Source organism: Phascolarctos cinereus, unplaced genomic scaffold (assembly GCF_003287225.1).
Source record: "Phascolarctos cinereus isolate Bilbo 61053 unplaced genomic scaffold, phaCin_HiC Scaffold_5;HRSCAF=322, whole genome shotgun sequence".
Taxonomy (NCBI): domain Eukaryota; kingdom Metazoa; phylum Chordata; class Mammalia; order Diprotodontia; family Phascolarctidae; genus Phascolarctos; species Phascolarctos cinereus.
This window is the reverse complement of record NW_027555958.1, coordinates 175828540-175845788: the sequence shown is the minus strand read 5'-3', so window position 1 is coordinate 175845788 and position 17249 is coordinate 175828540. Positions and strand designations below refer to the sequence as shown.

The 17249-nt window shown below is 37.2% G+C and overlaps 2 protein-coding genes across 11 annotated transcripts in view; one reads left to right on the top strand and one right to left on the bottom strand.

The window, feature by feature from the left end:
- The window catches only part of ANKRD6 (ankyrin repeat domain 6), a 94266-nt gene extending 84891 nt beyond the window's left edge, over positions 1–9375 (top strand). For all 4 annotated transcript variants that reach the window (XM_020963058.2, XM_020963054.2, XM_020963057.2 and 1 more), the window contains 4 exons: positions 428–580; positions 1467–1580; positions 6858–6984; positions 8091–9375. In XM_020963058.2, coding sequence (XP_020818717.1) covers positions 428–580; positions 1467–1580; positions 6858–6984; positions 8091–8674 — 978 coding nt within the window. In that variant the 3' untranslated portion in view covers positions 8675–9375. The remainder of the gene's footprint in view (positions 1–427; positions 581–1466; positions 1581–6857; positions 6985–8090) is intronic.
- Positions 1–17249, bottom strand: part of LYRM2 (LYR motif containing 2) — a 37801-nt gene that overhangs the window by 14927 nt on the left and 5625 nt on the right. For 2 of the 7 annotated variants that reach the window (XR_002320057.2, XM_078155242.1), the window contains exon 4: positions 12247–17082. The exons of the other annotated variants lie outside the window; for them this stretch is intronic. The gene's annotated coding sequence lies outside the window, so the exon portion shown is untranslated. Of the gene's footprint in view, positions 1–12246; positions 17083–17249 lie in introns of those variants that run through there. 7 annotated transcript variants of the gene reach the window in all.

Genomic DNA, 17249 nt, shown 5'->3' with positions numbered 1-17249 from the left:
ACCTTGTAAGTCAGTAAATGCTACATTGATAGTAAAGTCTTTTTTTTTTGTTAACTGCCTTTAAAGTTGATATTGAAAAAAATAAAAGATACTACAGATACTTTTGATGAATTAAATTGCCTGAACAATATACATATGTATGAAAAAAATACAGTGATTTCATGTATATTCATGCCTAGAAAGGCACTTGTATGTGTATATCCCAAATGCTTAACTCTCAGAATGAAAGGGAACTACATATGACCCTTACATTTTAGCCTTAGCTACAGAATTTGAACTTTTCTGGGTCTTTGAGAAGGAACCCATCAGCTCAGAGCATTTTTAGTTGTTTCCAAAGAAGAAATAAAGTTTTGCTAATTGGATCTGTGTTAATGATTTTTCTGCTAATATTCCTGATTAATCAAGACTTTGATTTTTTTTTCCCCAGGCACCAATAAATGGATGTCGCTGTGAACCACTGATTAATAAACTGGAGAATCAGCTGGAGGCAACCGTTGAGGAAATAAAGGCAGAGTTTGGAACTGTGCAGGATAAAATGAACACAAAACTGGGGCAGATGGAAAATAAGACCCAACATCAAGTAAGGAAATGAATCAGGTCAATAATATTGACAAGTACTTCCAATAAAAAGCAAAATCTGGGCAGGACCTAAGGATCCAGATTTTTTTTTCTCTGCAAACACTCCAAGGAGAAACTTCATCTTCATGAACAACACTTGTACGCAAAATGATAAGCTGTGTGAATTGGAATTTTAGAAAATGGTATTTTTTTTAAAGAAGATCTCTTTTTGGAGCAGCTAGGTGGTAATGGATAGAGCACCAGCCCTGGAGTCAGGAGGACCTGAGTTCGAGTCTGGCCTCAGACACATAACACTTACTAGCTGTGTGAGTGACCCTGGCCAAGTCACTTAACCCCATTGCCTAGCCAAAAAAAAAAATCTCTTTTTCTTGGACTTGTAATGTCTATTCTCCATCCAAGAGAATCTACTTTATTCTTTATCACCCAATCAATCAATAAGTGTTCATTAAGTCCCTGAACCTCTCAGCTTATGGAATGTTAGTATCCCTACAGGAGGACTAAAGTTCATTGTTAAGCATTCCTGAGAGTGTTGTGAAAAAGAACATGAGTTGGAGCTAAGAGACCAGGGTTCAAATTTTATATGTAGTATTATATTATAATATGTCACATTATAATATTTATACACATACACGAGCATCTGCCAGTAGTGGACACACCTAGACGTTCTCTTGCCTTGTTAGTACCATGAAAACAAAACAAAAATAGACTAAAACAAAGTGGGCAGGGTATGCTGAATTCCTTTTTAAACCTCCCCCCCCCAATCTGATCGTTATTAGGTCTGCCCTGATTGCTTTTAGTCTTTGCGGGTATAGGGGATGGTGTCTATCTGCCTGCATGCTTCATATCACATGACCTTACTGATGGACTCTTTTTGCATGGAATCCTAGTTACGAGTTCTGGATAAGTTGATGGCTGAGCGGCTATCAGCAGAGAGATCAGAGTGTCTGAACCGTCTGCAGCAACATACTGAGCTGGAGAAGCATGAGGGAGAAAAACGACAGGTAAGCACCAAAGAGTATTAATCTTTTTTTGACTCAAAGACATACCTGTTAACACTTGTAGATCTACCGTACATCAGGCTAGGGGCCTGAAACCCCTAAAGATTGTTGTATTACATAACATTTGATCTCTGCAATCCTGAAGTGAATTTAACATCAATTCTACTTTTTGCTTAATGTGGGCATTGAGCTTTCCTCAGACATTGCAGGTATTATTTCTACTCTAAAGTAGAGCTCATAATTGAAAGCAGCTAGAAATTTTGCTTTAGTCAGTCAGCAAGGATTTATTTTTAAATACTTACCAAGTGCCAGGCACTGGCTAAACACTGAGAATACAAAGAAAGACAAAAATATGGTCCCTGCCATAATATGGTTCCATTCTAGTGGGAGAGACAACATACAAACAACAATGTATATGAAAGTATAAAGGAGAAGTAATCTCTGAGGGAAGGCACTAGGGTGAGGGAGGAGAGGAGCAGGAATGGCTGCTTGTTGAATGTAGGAATTGAACTGAGTTTTGAAGGAAGCCAGGAGGCAGAGGTAAGGAGGGAGAGTATGGGGGTCCTGGAGTAAAAATGTACAGTGTCAGAAGATGGAATGTTATGTGCAAGGAATAGCCTTGCTGGATCATAGAGAATGTGGAAGAGGGTAAAATATAAGAAGATTAGAAAAGTAAGAAAGGTTTGGGTTATGAAGGGCTTTAAAAGCCAAACATGATTTTGTATTCATAATGGAGGTAATAGGGTATAACTGGAGTTTAATAAGCAGGGAGGTGATATGTTCAGACCTACTTTTTAGGAAGATCACTTTGGCAGGTGAGCAGAAGATGGAATGGGGAGAGACTCAAGGTAAGGAGACCAACAAGAAGACTTTTGAAATGAGGAAGGCCTAGACCAAGATGGCAAACACATATGGAGATGTTGTGAAGGTAGAAACAATAAATCTTAACAATGGATTGGATGGAATGAGGAGTCAAGGATGACGCCGAGGTTGTATGTCTAGGCTGCTGGCGGGTGGTGGTGTCCTTGACAGTAATTAGAAAAATATAGAAGAGGGGAGGATTTGTGAGGAAAGATGATGAGTTCTCTTTTGGACATGTTGAGTAAGATGTCTATGGGTATCCAGTTCAAGATGCCCAATAGACATTTGGATTTATGAGACTAGAGCTCAGGAGAAAGGTTAGGGCTGGATAATCAGCTCTGAGAATCATCTGCATAGAGATGATCATTGAATCCATGGGAACTGAGGAAATCACCAAAGAGGGAGACTAGAAGAGAACCCAGGACAGAACTGTGAAGGATACTCGCAGTTAGTGGTATGACCTAGAGAAAGATCCAGCAAAGGAGACCGAGAAGAAGTGGTCAGACAAGTAGAGAGGAGAACTAGGAGAAAACAGTATCAGAAAACCTAGGAAGCAGTAGGTAACCAGAGAAAAGGATGATAGAAAATGTAAAGATTTGCACAGAGGTCAAGTAAAATGAGAATTTAGAAAAGGCCAGTAGATAAAAAATTAAGAGATCACTGGTGACTTCGGAGAGAGTAGTTTCAGTGGAATGGGGTCAGAATCAAGACTGCAATGGGTTTAGAAGACGGTGAGGAATTGGAATCATTAACTATAGATAGCTTTCCCAAAGGGCTTAACCACAAAAGGGTAGAAAGATAAAGTGGTGGGATCAAGCAAGAGTTTTTTAATGGTGAGGTAGACATGAGCATGTTTATCAGCAGTAAAGAAGCAGCTAATAGATAGGGAGATATGGAAGATAAGTGAGAGCTGAGACAGCAGAAGGAGTCAGTTCGCTGCAAAAGATGGGATGAAATAAGATGAACGGGTTGGCAAGGAGAAGGGCTATTGCTACATGTGAAACGGGTGAAAGAGACAGTGGAGGAAGACATCTGAAGGATATGAAATTAGAAGGAGGGAAGTAAAGAGAGCTGTCAGTGAATGGCTTTAATTTTTTCAATGAAGTATGAGACAAGGACTTCAGCTAAGAGTGTTGAGGGTAGGGGTGCCATAAGAGACTTGAAAAAGACTTTGGAAGATTTGTATTGTTTTATACTACATATCTTTAGACAAGTCAGTTCTTATTAAGATTTCATAGCTAGATTTTCCCCCTGACTTTTCTCTTCTTTACAATCCCAACATTCTAGCCAGGTAGAGCTGAGAACTTGATAGATCCCCAACACCCCTTGCTGTCTCTGCTTATCTAACTTGCTATAGATTCTTTCAGATATTTAATATTTTAATTTTTCCCCAATTATATTTAAAAACAATTTTTTACATTTCATTTTTTTAAAAATTGAGTTTTCAAATTCTCTCCCTCCCTCCCCTCCCTACTTTTTGAGAAAGCAAGCAATTTGATATAGGTTATATGTGTGCAATCATGCAAAACATTTCCATATTAGTCATGTTGTGAAAGAAAACACAAAACCAAAAAAAATTAAATAAATAAGTAGGCTTCATTCTGCATTCAGACTCCATCAGTCATTTCTCTGGAGGTGGATGGCATTTTTCATTATAAATACTTTGGAATTATCTTGGATCATTGTATTGCTGAGAATATAGCTAAGTCATTCACAGTTGATCATCATACAGAATTGCTATTACTGTATACATTTTCTCTTGGTTCTGCTCATTTCACTTTGCATCAGTTCATGTAAGTCTTCCCAGGTTTTTCTGAAAGCATCCTACTCATCATTTCTCACAGTACAATAGTATTCAAAATCACATATATCACAGCTTATTCAGTCATTCCCCAATTGATAGACATCCCCTCAATTTCCAATTCTTTGCCACCATAAAAAGAGCTGCTATAAATATTTTTGTACATACAAGTCCTTTTCCTTTTTGTTTTTCTTTTTAATCTCTTTGGGATACAGACCTAGTCCATTATTCATTTTTAAGTGATTTAATATGTATTCCACTTCCATCCATGAATCCTTCTCTGATTTCACCGCTCAGCACCCTCCCTCCCCTCAAAAAAATCCATTTTTAAATAGCATCAAAAGATGATAGCTGTGAAGGAACCCTAGAGAGAATTTGGTCTGAACCACACCCCCATTGTGCAGATGAGGAGTCACCAAGAGGGGAAGTTACTTCCCCAAGGTCACAGAACTATGAAATAGTAGATCTTCTATACTCAAATCCAGTCTTCTTTCGACTACACTAAACTGCTTTTCAAGATGATAATGGCCAAGTCTAATAAGTTCTTGGGAATAATCTAATAAGATGAAATATAATAGGGATGGATGTAGAATCTTACACTTGAATTCGAAAAACAACTTCACAAATATATGAAGTTCTATATGTCAATAATATGCTATAGAAGCCAAGAAAGTCAATGCAATCTTGGACTGATTAATGAGCAGAGTAGAACATTACTCTAGTAACGGTCTACTAGACAATCATAGGACCACGGAATTTGAGAGTTGGAAGGCACCTCTGCAGCCTTCTAGTCCACTCTTTAAAGACTGGCTAAAGAACCAGTATATTTAGTCTGGGGAGAAGAGTTAAAGGAGACATTCTAGCTCTGTCTTCAATTTATCTGACAGGCTGACAAGTACAAGAAGGGCTATTTTTGTTCTCCTTGGCCTTCCTAGCTTGTTGTTGTTCAGTCATGTCTGATTCTTCGTGACCTATGAGGTTTTCTTGGCAAACATACTGGAGTAGTTCGCCATTTCCTTCTCTGGTGTGTCTCCATTTTACAGATGAGGAACTGAAGAAAGTAGGGGTTAGGAGACTTGCCCAGGGTCACACAGCTAGTAAGTGTCTTGAGGCAGGATTTTAACTCAGATCTTCCCAACTCCAAGTCCAGAGTTCTATCCACTGCATCACCTGACTTGCCTTCTCTGCTCCTAATAGCCAACAGTTTCTTAATCCATTCTTAAGCAGACGCTGATGTAGACAGATTAGACCAATCAATCTTTTTGGCCCTTTCCCTTCTGGCCACTCCAGCCAGACTCCCAACAGATGTGATAATTGGATATAAAGAGAACAGTCAAAGAAAATCGAATTTTCAATCTTGGGCTATCTGGGGAATGGTTGTGTTACTGAAGGAAAGAAGGAAGTTGAGAATGGAAATTGGTTTGGGTAGGTGAGGAGAGATTGTTTTACAGAGATGTAGTCTCTGCCTTCTCTGAATTCCTATTGTGTTTTGTTTGTGCTTTGCTAACACATTCTGTATTGGATTACAGTTCTTTCTATAGTGTTATGTATCACTGAAATGAGCCTCGTACAGATTTGTTCAGTCCCTTCATGACCCCATTTGGGTTTTTTTGGCAGAGATACTGGAGTAGTTTGCCATTTCCTTCTCCATTCCAGCTCTATTCTCCAGCTTATAGATGAGGAAGCTGAGGCAAACAGAGTTAAGTGACTTGTCCAGGGTCACACAGCTAGTAAATGTCTAAGACTGGATTTGAACTTATAAAGATGAGTCTTCTTGACTTCAAGCCTGGCACTCTATCCACTGTACCACCAAGCTGCCCATGAGCTTAAATGTATAGCTGAATTTGTTGTGGTTTTTGAAATATTTTGTATTGTATCACACACTAATTGAATAAAATGAATACATTTCTCCCACTTCAAGGCATCTCCCTATCCCACCCCTAAGGGCAGAGATTCTGTCTTGTCTTATCCTAACAAGATTTAGCCAGTACCTTACACAGGTAAAGCCTTCAGTAAATATCTGATGAATAAATATCTGCCTTTGTGCTTCATCAGTAACAACTGAGAAGTCTATATGGTGCCAGGGATAGGGAGAAGACAGGAACACCTGATTTCAAATCCCACCTCTGACCTGCTATTTGACTCTAGGCAAGTCCCTTAACCTCTCAGTGCTCTAGGCAACTCTTTTAAGACTATAAACTTCAGAGACATTACTCACCTGGGAGTTCCCAACACCAGTGAAATATAAGCCCACACCCTATTCTAGTAATAACCAATGGAGAACAAGTAGAAGACAGGAGTGCACAATAATTATATATGGTATTTTATAATTACAAAGCCTTCATGTGTATTATCTAATTTGATCCTCCCATTATCACTTTGAGTATTGTATCATTAGCCCCATTTTATGGATTTACCTAACTCTTCAGTCCAGTATGTTTTCCACTGTGCCACAAAAAAACTGATAAATTTATTGAGTCTTTACGGGTTAGCTCATGAAGTAAGAAAGGGGATGGGGTGGCAAATTTAAGGGCCTGAGCTACAAACTGTCATCTTTGATAAAGCTCAATGATTGCTTTATTTCATTTGTAGATTTCATTTTGCATCTCCTTCATTAGGTGTCCCTAGTGGATGAATTGAAAACATGGTGTATGTTAAAGATTCAAAACCTGGAGCTGAAGCTTTCTGGAGATTCTAGAGCCTCCAGGCCTAAATCAACCCCATCTACTTCTGAATCCCTCACAGGTAACCTGAACTCAGACACTACTTAAAATTGCATACCACAGAACTTTTAAAGGATTCACAGTCCCGTGGCATCATTTTAGTTTCTTAAAAGATAATGGTTAGCAGAATAGGAGTCATGACTAGCCTTTGGAAGACATTTTTGATGTTCACCTCGTGTGTCTGAGCTCAGCTATAGCATCTCAAGATTAGGGATGGTTAACTAGGATATCTATCCCTTACATGTCAATGGGGGAAGGGCCTTCTCCCTCTGAACTGCTCCCTTTCCTTATTCTCCTCCCTGACTTAGGTTGAAACTCTACCAAATATCAGTTCTCTACAAATAGCAATTAATTCACTGACTTGCTACTTTGTGCTAGACAGCGATGTCTCAGAGATAGCCTGGGATTGAATAGCATATCTTTTAATTGACACTGATTATCCTTATTTTATGTTACAGTGGATATTAACTTTGGGAACATTCACAGTATGGGGGAGTTGTTCCTTCTCTGTACTTTTTTCCTCGTTGAGATTTGTGTCTTACCAAAGCCCCACCAGGCTGCCTCTTTTCTAGTCTTTTCCAGATGGAGGGGATCCCTCAGATATGCAGGCTCTGGCTTCCCATCTCTTTGGGAACACCTATCTTATATGTTAGGGCTAATTCCAGTTTTCCAACAGACTTTGTAAGTGAGGAATAGCACCACCCTTTCCAAATTGTGGGAAAAGGCTAGATATGGGTGAAAAGTATTTATACAATATCAATAGTACTTAATGAACTTTTCTAGTTTCCTAGGGAAATTTAGCATCATGAGAAATCAGGAAATGGAATCTTGAAACTTCAGGTTTAGATTAAAGTAGCTTGTTTGGCTTTGGTGCCCTAAGAGTCTAAAATACAAGCAGGGCAAAAAGAATAATGGCAAAGGAGAGAAAGGATAAAAAAAAAAAAAAGGACAAATGTGGAAGTAATGGGATGGATAGAGGGCTATAGGTTGTCTGCCTCAGTCCTTAAGGTAATTCTAGACAGCGTTCCCTACAGTTTTTAAAATAAGAGTGTTGATGCAGAGTAATGTGATTATATGTGATCAAGTGAATAAGCTGCATTTGACAGTTTTCTTTTCTTTTCCCAATAGGTGCAGACCAATCAGTGGTGACCACTACCAGTCCAGCCACTGCTTCTGCTATCCCTCCTCAGGTTGTCAGGCCCAAGGAAAAGGCACTTAGTAGTTCTACTTCTTCCAACAGACTACAGCAGGAACCAGCATCATTAGACTGTGGGAACTCTAAACTGAGACATGTGAAGGTACAGACAGCTTTATTGCCCTCAACTGAAGCAATTAAATGTGAGCACCAGGCTGGTCACTGCATGGACAAAGGAACTCAAACAAAGAAGTCTGGGAAAAGTGGGCAGACAAGGCATAGGCCCCAGCAGCATGTATCAACACATGTACCTGGCAGTACATGCACCCAGCAACACCCAGCAGACCACCAGGCTGGCCCTCCCATTCGAGATACCTCCCAAGCTCTAGAAATTACCCAGTATTTTTTTGAGGCTGTATCTACACAAATGGAAAAGTGGTATGAGAGAAAGATTGAGGAAGCCCGTTGCCAAGCTAATCAGAAAGCACAGCAAGATAAGGCTACACTAAAAGAACATATTAAGAGTTTAGAAGAGGAACTTAGTAAGCTAAGGACTAAAATACAAAAGGAAAGTTAGCACCTGGGCACTGAGGTGTTAAAGTACTTTGGAGGATTTCTGATTTTGCTATGAACAGTAGCTGGGATTGAAATGTTCTTCCTGGTGCACAAAGACTTGCCTTTAAACACAAACATACACATACAATACTTAATTTCTGAAATGTGATCATTATGTGACTTTTGTGCCCTGAATTCTTATTGTTGAAGTTCTCCTACCTGAAACCAAGAGGAGTAGTATCAAGTTTCATCACAAAGGCCAAAACTCAGTTCAGATTTATGGGAAGTTTTCAGTCCTGGATTGAGTGGGCCAGGCTAAGAAGATTGTTAAACTGTGGGATATATAACGGTTTCAAGCTTTAGCCTAATATTCGGGAGGTATGAAATATGTGCACCAAAAAACAAAAGCCCTTTGTGAAGTCAAGCCTACTGGTTCCACATTTATGTTCAAACTCACCTGCTGTGCCTCGACAATGATAGATCTCTGAATGATCTGTGACTTTGAGATGAATTATACCTGTCAAGCTTGCCATTTTTATAAGTCTGACAAAAAAAACCCTAGGGAAAAAAGGTTTCAAGGGGAATGAAATTTTTTGATTTTCATGTAGTCCCCCTTACAAAACTGTAATCCAAAAATCACTGAAAAGAGGAAGAGCCTAAAACCCATTGTAATCATGTGGATTATGATAGTATATTTAAATAAATTATTTGTGATATAGTTAATGGAAGTGGTTATATTAGCAGAGTTGGAAATGCTTAGAGCTTCTAATGAACACTTGTTCACAGTTACTGTGTTTGTGGACCAGTTTCCTTTGGCCAATCTTAGAATCATTTTAAAACAAACTAATGGAAAAAATATTTTAACTTTACAATTTCCCCAGAGTTTCTGTGAGCAATTGAAAATCAAACTCAAATTATCTGAAATCCCTTCTGAATTTGAGCTTATGATATTGAGGATTTTATGGCGATATGGAGACTTCTGTTCATACCCTAAAATGGAAATTGTTCAAATCATATTTAAATTATTCTTTTCTCTTCAAAGAACCTTCAAGTTATCTCTGCTAAATTGACCTAATGATGGCAAATTGGATAACTGAATCATCAGACCCCCTCCCACCATTCTCCAATTTAGCATGGCATTGAGGCCTTTTTCACTGATGTCATGAAAAGATAATCAAGACTTCAGAAGTGTAATTTTGCATTGAAACCTTTAGGAGGTACCAAATTAACCAGAAGGTGTTTAAGCAGAAGTTGGATGAAGACTTGTCAGGAATGCATAGAAGGGATACCTTCCTGTCCAGGTATTGGTTGAACTGGATTACCCAGCTGATCCTTCCAACTCTGAGATTCTTTAATTCACTAATTAACCTTGCCCTTCAAATTTCTGGTCTTTTGGAACATAACAGACATAAACATCTGCTTAAAATTCCTAGTTTATCTAAGAATTTCAGTAGCATATACTTTTTCTGCTGACAAACTTCAGAAATCTATTATTTATTGTCCTTTCTTTATACAAAATAGCATGTTTATTAAACCAAATGCAAAAGAATTTTTTTTGGAGAGTAAACATACCCAAAAGCTTCCCTGCCCCCTCCACCAAAACAAAACAAACAAACAAACAAAAAAACACCAAAAAACTCCAACCCATAGTACCAGAGTCTATTAACTAGTGACCTATTAAATTTGTATTTTGGGGTAGTATTAAATTAAGGTAATCCCCAATAGATTAACCCAGTGCATGAATTTCACTATAAAACTGATTTAATATTATCTCAAATGGGCATTTATCAGTATTTTTCGTCCTCTTGTCCTTAAACTGTATTGCTCAGGAGCTGTGCAGCCTTCCACTCATTCTACCCCCTTAGGTTTCATTAGTAGCTCTAGAGGCTGCCTACCCCATTAACCTTTTGCCAGGTGGAATAATTTCCTCTAACTTGTTCCTAAAGCAAAATCATAGCTCATGGAACTTTAGATCTGGAAGAGACTTCAGGGATCATTTAATTCAACCTCAGGAGAGGTAAATATAACCTAGGAACATTCCTTAATTCAATCCAACAAGTATATAGTGAGCACCTAGCACCAGAAGAAGTGAAATCCACAAAATAATTCTGAAAGCTATAATTCTCTGCCCTTGTTTAATAAGATACCAGGTCGCCAGCTTGAACTCAAGGATTGTCATTCAATTTCAAACTCATTTTCATTTTGAAAATACAAGTATACTATATAGCTCTTTTAAAAAAAAGCAGTAGGAGTGTGGGAAATACTGGTTTGCTTAAAGCCAACAAACCAACACCTTTAGGCAGATGATAATTCCGTTGTTACACTGCCATCTTGATAAACTATGGAGTGAAGACGCAGAGGGAAAAAGAGGTAACCTGTTTACTGACCCAAAGCTACTGTCTCCAGTCTTTCAACCTTTTTAAACCCATGCTCAGTAAGTAGACTAAGGCTATACAAGTATAAATGCAGTAGCTTCCTGAGTACAATAAAACCTGGACTTTCCTACTGATGTTACCCTGCATTATGATGGCAAGCTTTGGTCCGAATTTTAGTTCTCTTGTTTGGTATTATCAAAAATAAGTCCAAATCTGTCTGTAATTTTTCTTACAGTTTTTGCCTCACTTATATCTACAAGTAAAATGTCACAACTGTAATCCTAAAGAATAGAATAGTGAGCAAAAAGGAAAATGGTATCTTACCATATAAACAAATGTGTCAAAATTGGGGATGAAATATTTATAGGTTGATAGGAAAATTTGCTAATATGCAGAATTCTGCATTATAGCCAGTTTTTTTCAGGAATGCATATATTCTGTATGTTAATGTGGTAGCTCTAAAGCAAAATATACTGTCTTGCAGTATTTGTGAAAATTCCTCTTAGTGAACTGCTGAGTACACTAAATATCTATCATACATATTAGTTCTGACCTTTACTTTAGTAGTTCAAAATAAAGGGATTGGGTGTTAACATGTTTACATCTTTTTTCAGTCAAATATTAAACTAATATAGGATTACAGTAAAAAGGCATGTTAATTGTTTTCCATTTAATTTTTTAATCAATTTGAATTAGTTTTAATTAAATATTACTCAGAATAAGTTATTAATTTTTATTTCATTGTATTTGAAAACATGATTTGAAAATTAGCCTCTATTTGTGAAAATGTCCCTAAAAGAGTATAGCTGTCCACCAACAAAAAAACTTTTGACGAAGTGTGAACAGACCTGCTTTTGAGTACAAAGATTTGCTGTATCAAATGGAATTACTGTCAAAGGCAAAATTATTCAGTGGCATCAGTGATAACACATGGATAAACTGGAAGGAAGATTTGCATTTTTTGTACTCCTTTGCCAATGAGCAACAAGAGAAGATGGCTGTTTATACTCTCAAATAAATGGCAAGATACAGCAGACAGCTTTTGTTTTAAATGTTTTGGGGAGACAGAAAACCCAGTTTTTTTGTAACTTCAACTTCTTATGATGGGAAATACTGACTATTACAAGGTGACTTATTAAACAAACCTTTAAAGCTGCCATCAAAAGTTAAGGAAAATCTATTTCAAAAGGACTATTTTGAAAGAATAAAGAAATTTACATGAAATTTTCCAATTAAGTTTTATTAATGGAAAAATGACATTTACTTTTCAAGTAAGTTAAAGAAATAATGTATTATCTAAACCAACAAAACACATTAGCAAGAAAAAGCACAGAACTTGATAACAGTAAGAGGAAATTGGCTATTTGCTACCCTCAGCATACAAATTATACTAAATGAATTACGGTGAAATTTTACCTTCCAAAGGCATGACAGTTATTATGCAAATTTAAAAGAAAAACTGTCCTAATAGTACTGTTTTACTGTAATAATTACTATGCGTACTTTAAGATTCATGTACAGGAGATGGGGGTAGCTACTAAGTTTTGGATAGCATCAACACATCATCCCTTGGGTAACCATTCCTAACAGTAATAAGTGATGCTTTTCCTAGACCTAAGATCCTTGTGATTAGTTATGCATCATAAATGACAATTTACTAAGGCCCAGATTGGTTGATATGCTTTAATTTCCTATCCTTAGTATTCTTTCACCAGTTGTTCACACACAGATTCAGAGCTGGAAAAAACCTCAAAGGTCATATGTTCCAACCCCTTATTTTAACAGATGAGGGACCTGGAGCTCAAAGAGGTTATGAGTTGCCCAGATTTGCATAGTATAGCCAGAATGTGAACAGAAATCCTCAAGTCCAAATCCAATGGTCTTACCACTTCACTATGCTGCCTCAGGCTGGCTCCTTCGTGATTTCTTTGGCCACTGCATCCCATACAACAAAGAAAAACACGAAATGATACTTGGTCCTTTATGCCCCTCCCATCCCACTTCAACCGTGGCATGGTAGTGGCAAAAAAAGGGCAAAGAATGCTAAGAATCATGAAGTTTATAGATAGTCTGTAAAAAGTTAACTGTACCCTAAATGCCTGATTTTGAAACTGAATAGTGTTCCATTTATGGTTCCATTTCAAAAGTACAGGCTGAGGGAGGCACGGTTAGATAGCAGTTCATCTGAAAAGAACTTGTAGTTTTTAGTGGACTGAAAACTCAACATTATTGATTCAGAAATATGATGTGGCAGCCGAGAGGAATTAATGTAGGCTACATTGAGAAGTTCAGCTTCCAATGATGTTTGGCCCTAGTTAGATCACATCTGGAGTACTGGGTTTAATTTAAGGATGACACTGGTAAGTTAAAGACAGTCCAGAGGAAGGCAATCAGCATGGTGAAGGACCTGGAGTTTATGTCATATGAAGATATGCTGAAGGAACTTGGGATGTTTATCTTGCACAAGACTGCACTGGGAACGTGGGGGTATATGATAACTATTACAGTATTTGAAAAACTGTCATATGAAAAAGGGATTATATTTGTTTTTAGCTTCCAAAAAGTTGAGAGATCATTTCTCCAGTAGAATGTCCATTCATTAATCACTGAACAAGGATCACACATTCAGGGTACCAAAGTTAAGTTATTGTTTATAGGCTGTCTAAAAACGGTGATTCTTAACATCCTCTCCCTCCTTGGAAGTTTTTAAGCAAGGGCTAGATGACCACTTGCCAGGCATACTATAATGAAGGTTCTTTTTAATTATGAATTAGACTAGAAGTTCTACCTCATGTCTACCAAACTGAAAAAGGTGACAAAAGAGGAAAATGATATGTGTTGGAGCAGCTGCAGGAAAACCAGCATATTAGGGTACTGTTGGTGTAGTTGTGAATTGGTCTAGCCATAATGAAATGCAATTTGGAACTGTGCCCAAAATTTATTAAACTGTGCATACTCTTTGACCCATCTAGGCCTATACACCAAAGAAATCTGAGAAAAGGGAAAAGGACCTATGTGTACAAAAACATTTTAGCAGCTACGTTCAAGGTAGTCAAGAATTGAAAACTAGCAGGTTTCCTCCTAATGGAAAATAGCTAAACAAATTGTGGTAAAGTAATAGAATATTATTATCCCATAAGAAATGATGAAATAATTTCAGAGGAAATCTGAAAGACTTCTGTAAACTGATGCAAAGTGAGCAGAAATAGAACAATTCATACATTATAGAGAATAATAATTTTGAAAAACTTTGCAACTCTGACCAACTCAATGACAAACCATGAGTCAAGAATAAAGTTGAAACATGCCATTCAACTCCTGACAGAGGTGATTAACTTAAAATGCAGACATATATATTCACACATGGCCAATATTAGAACTTATTTTGCCAATACAGCTATGTATTGAAGGCTTTTTTTTGGGGGGGGAGAGTTGCAGGAGGGTAGCAACCAACTGAAAAAAGCAAAAAAAAAAGGATTGAATGGTTGCTGATGTCCTTCCCAAATCTCAATTCCTGTATTTAGGGTATCAATCTTGAAATTATTGCTATAATCAAAACTAGAAGATCAAGTTGAATGTAAATGGAAGAATGACTCACAAGTTTTGTGTTTTGAAGCTGTAAATGAAGGAGTTAGTTGGGGTTAGATTTCCACAGAGGACAATGAGCTGGGTCCAAATTTGAGTAAGAGGAAGTAAATAAGCAGGCTGGAATTGCCTTTGGTAGACTGCAAAATTCTTTTTAATGCCATCAAGCTACTCCATGAAACCAAGGCTTATCTTTTTTTTTTAACTCATTAAAAAATTTTTTTTCTTTTATTAATTTATTTTGACTTATCAACAATCACTTCCACAAGCTTTTGAGTTTTAAATTTTTCTCCCCTCCCTCCATCCCTTCCTAAGACAGCTTGCAATCTTATATAAGCTATACATATACATTCCAATTAAGCATATTTTCACATTAGTGATGTTGTAAGGAAGAATCAGAACCAATAGGAGTAACCATCAGAAAGAGGAAACAAAGCAGAAGAAAAAAATTAGCAAATAGTATGGTTCGATCTGCATTCAAACTCCATAGTTCTTTCTTTGGACGTGGATAGCATTTTCCACCATGAGATCTTTGGAGATGCCTTAGATCCTCCAATTGTTGAGAAGGGCTAAGTCTATCAACTTTAGTCATTGCACAACGTGGCTGTTCCTGTGTACAATGTTCTCCTGATTCTGCTCACTTCACTCAGCATCAGACCATTCAAGTCTTTCCAGGTTTTTCTGAAGTCTGCCTTTCATTATTTCTTACAGAGCAACAGTATTCTATTACATTCGTATACCACAACTTGTTCAGCCATTCCCCAATTGATGGGCATTCCCTCAATTTCCAATTCTTTGCTACCACAAAAAGAGCCACTATAAATATTTTTGTACATGTGGGTCTTTTTCCCATTTGTATGATCTCTTTGGGATACAGCCCTAGAAGTGGTATTGCTGGGTCAAAGGGTATGTACATTTTTCAAGCCCTTTGGGCATAGTTCCAAATTGCTCTCCAAAATGGTTGGATCATTTCACAACTCCGCCAACAATGCATTAGTGTTTCAATTTTCCTACATCTTCTCCAACATTTATCATTTTCCTGTTTTGTCATGTTGGCCAATCTGACAGGGGTGATATGGTACCTCAGAGTTATTTTGATTTGTATTTTTCTAATCAATAGTGATTTAGAGCATTTTCTCATATAACTATAGATAGTTTTAATTTCTTCATCTGAGAACTGCCTGTTCATATCCTTTGACCATGTATCAACTGGGGAATGACTTGTATTCTTGTAAATTTGACTTAATTCTCTTTATGTTTTAGATATATGTTATCAGAGACACTGCTTGTAAAAATTCTTTCCCGATTTTCTACTTTTCCAAGGCTATCTTTTAAACAACAATATTCATCCAAGTGATGTCTCATTTCCAGTCATGGAACACTAGTTTCTGAAGAACTTAACAACAGAGTATGTGAGTGTGTATGTGTGTGTGTGTGTGTGTGTACACAAACTGCAACACATTCCAAAGGCGGCATGGATGAGTTGTGAACTGCATTGTTGGAGGAATACCCATGTCAATAATATCACAGATCCACTGGAGTAGAGAAGCACTCTTGCCATAGTTACGTCATGTTTAATCATATAACAACCCACTAAACATCCCTAATGCTTAACGCTAACACCCTGTCAAATGCAACCAATTGCTTCTGTAAACATTTTTAGAAATTTCCTTAAAGCTTTCACTGGTATCACTTTTTAAAAAAGTACGTCAATTCTAGACTTCTGGAAGCAGCTATCAAAGTAGTTAACAGAAGTTTAAGGCACGATAAAACAGTATCAAAAAATTTAGAGTTTACAACTTACTTTTAGTAGATTATTTAAAATAATTTTTTCTCATTCTGAACTTAATACTAAAAAAAAGCCCTTCCGTATACAAAGTGGTACAGAAAGAGGACTAAGTGTGAAACCACGAATCTGTATTATGTAGAGCTTGCTTTCAAAGTTATAATAAATTCAACTTTATTTTTAAAGCTGTTGAGCATTTTTCCTTCTGTTCCCTTCTATGCATTTCTCAAAAAGCTCCAATGGTCTCTTCTCTTTATTTTTTTGGTAATACTATCAATAGTTCTCCACTCCCCCCCCAACCAAATTCACCTCCTCCAATTAAAAAAAAAAAAAAGAAAAACAATCCTTGTTACAAAAAAGCATAGTTGAACAAAACAAATTCCTACATTGGTTACAGCCATAAATATGGATTTCACTCTGTATCTTGAGTCCATCACCTCTTAGGAGGTAGGTAGCATATTTCATCATTGGTCCTCTGGTAACAGACCATTTTCCAATTGATGTTTTGAAGGAAGATAATTTTTAACTGAGTGGCTTACATGGTTGACCCAGAGACTAGAGGTTAATTCTGGATTTGCCAGGGGAAAAGTGTCTTTAAATTTTCTCAGAAAACTTGTAGTTAAGTGAAGACATATGTGACGCAAAATGATGTCGGCATAACCAAAAATTTATACAATGGCTATACTGTACATGGAAAAGAAATGGAAAAAATGTTAGTAAATGCTACATAATTATAATGACCAAGCTTGGCCCCAAAGAGGAGCTGTAAGAATATACCTTCTTCCCTTCTTTGCAGAGGTATGAAATACTGCACACATTGTCAGATTCAGCTGATATGTTGGATAGTTTCT